The 1,252-nt window shown below is 47.3% G+C and overlaps 1 protein-coding gene across 1 annotated transcript; it reads right to left on the bottom strand.

Moving 5' to 3' along the window:
• Window positions 1-624: 624 nt before the first annotated feature.
• LOC106523409 (uncharacterized) lies at window positions 625-1,192 on the bottom strand (the record flags this gene model as incomplete). The annotated part of the gene is given in 1 exon segment (XM_014016809.1): window positions 625-1,192. A coding segment is annotated over 1 exon segment (568 nt), but the record flags the coding sequence as incomplete, so codon positions are not given.
• Between the last annotated feature and the right edge of the window lie 60 nt (window positions 1,193-1,252).

Raw genomic sequence — 1,252 nt, 5'->3', positions numbered from 1 at the left:
TAAGTCTACCATCAGGAGTAGAAACCAGAGACAATTGCAACTGCAAAAGCCCATCCCTCCCCAGCAGGTTCACCGGACACTCGGGGAACGTCAGCACTGACAACTGGCATGACTGTCCACCAGGATCCCGGAACCATACTGGATGAGTTTGAGGAACTCTTGTCAATACACCATTAGCAGATCTCACAGACACGCTTTCTGCCTCCTCTCTGCTGTTTGGGATAGATTCACGACAAGTAGTGCGGCATGCACCGGTGTCGCACAAAAAGGTCATTTGTTTACCATTCACAATCAAAGTCACTTCAGGCTTATCACTGTTAATCCTAAACAGGTCCTGATAATTCAACAGGGCTTCCTCATCATTACAATCTGACTCTTTTATGTCATGAGGAAGTGCTGCTGCCTGCACGTCTAGTCATGCAGAATGCTGTGAGGCCTTCTGCCCTCTGTCTGGACAGTCTCGTGCAAAGTGGCCATCTTTGCCACAAGACCAACAAGCTGTCAGGTGCTGCCTGAATGGGCTAGGCCCCTGGCTACGACCTCTAAACTTTCCTCTGTAACCACCTTGAAAACCACCCTTACCTCTATCACGACCACGGCCTCTGTCCTGCTGATAAAACACACCATCATGCTCACTGCCATGAAAAAATGTGTCCTTAGTCACCTCCTTCCTCTTTTTCACTGCCACTGCTTTCTCAGCATGAAGGGCCTGCTCAATGTATTGATCCAAAGAACCTGTTCCCATGTGAACATAAAATTTAGTAATCCAAGCTTTAATTGCATCACGTGAACCAGCATGCAACGCATTCTTAAGCTGCTGTCTGAAAGGTCCAGTCTCGTCAGTAGATTCACTCAGTCCACTGTTAGTCAGGAACACTTTAGTCATCCTGACTCTGTACTGTTCAAAAGGTTCGTCGTCACCCTGTTTAACCTTGTGTATTTCTGTGTAGTTGGCTTTGCGCATGAAACGTTTAGTCGTTCTGTCAATGAGTTCTTCCACTCTACGTTTTAAGTCCTGGGAGTTATGGGCCAAGGGAACACCTGTGTTGTCATTGGGTGACCAGTCGGCCACCACATGGTGCCAGTCCAATGCTAAAGCTGTCATCCAAACTTGCTGAACCTCTACACCATTTAAATGATAAGACAGTCTCAAGCCCTCCATGTCTTGCACAAATCTACCAACATCCTCTTTCCTAGAAAACAACACAGCCTTGGCATGTCTGGCTGATGTGCCTTTTTCCCTCTTCAAGGC

The sequence above is a fragment of the Austrofundulus limnaeus genome, unplaced genomic scaffold, assembly GCF_001266775.1.
Source record: "Austrofundulus limnaeus strain Quisiro unplaced genomic scaffold, Austrofundulus_limnaeus-1.0 Scaffold156, whole genome shotgun sequence".
Classification (NCBI taxonomy): domain Eukaryota; kingdom Metazoa; phylum Chordata; class Actinopteri; order Cyprinodontiformes; family Rivulidae; genus Austrofundulus; species Austrofundulus limnaeus.
The sequence above is the reverse complement of the archived record's forward strand: the minus strand, read 5'-3'. Positions and strand labels throughout refer to the sequence as shown.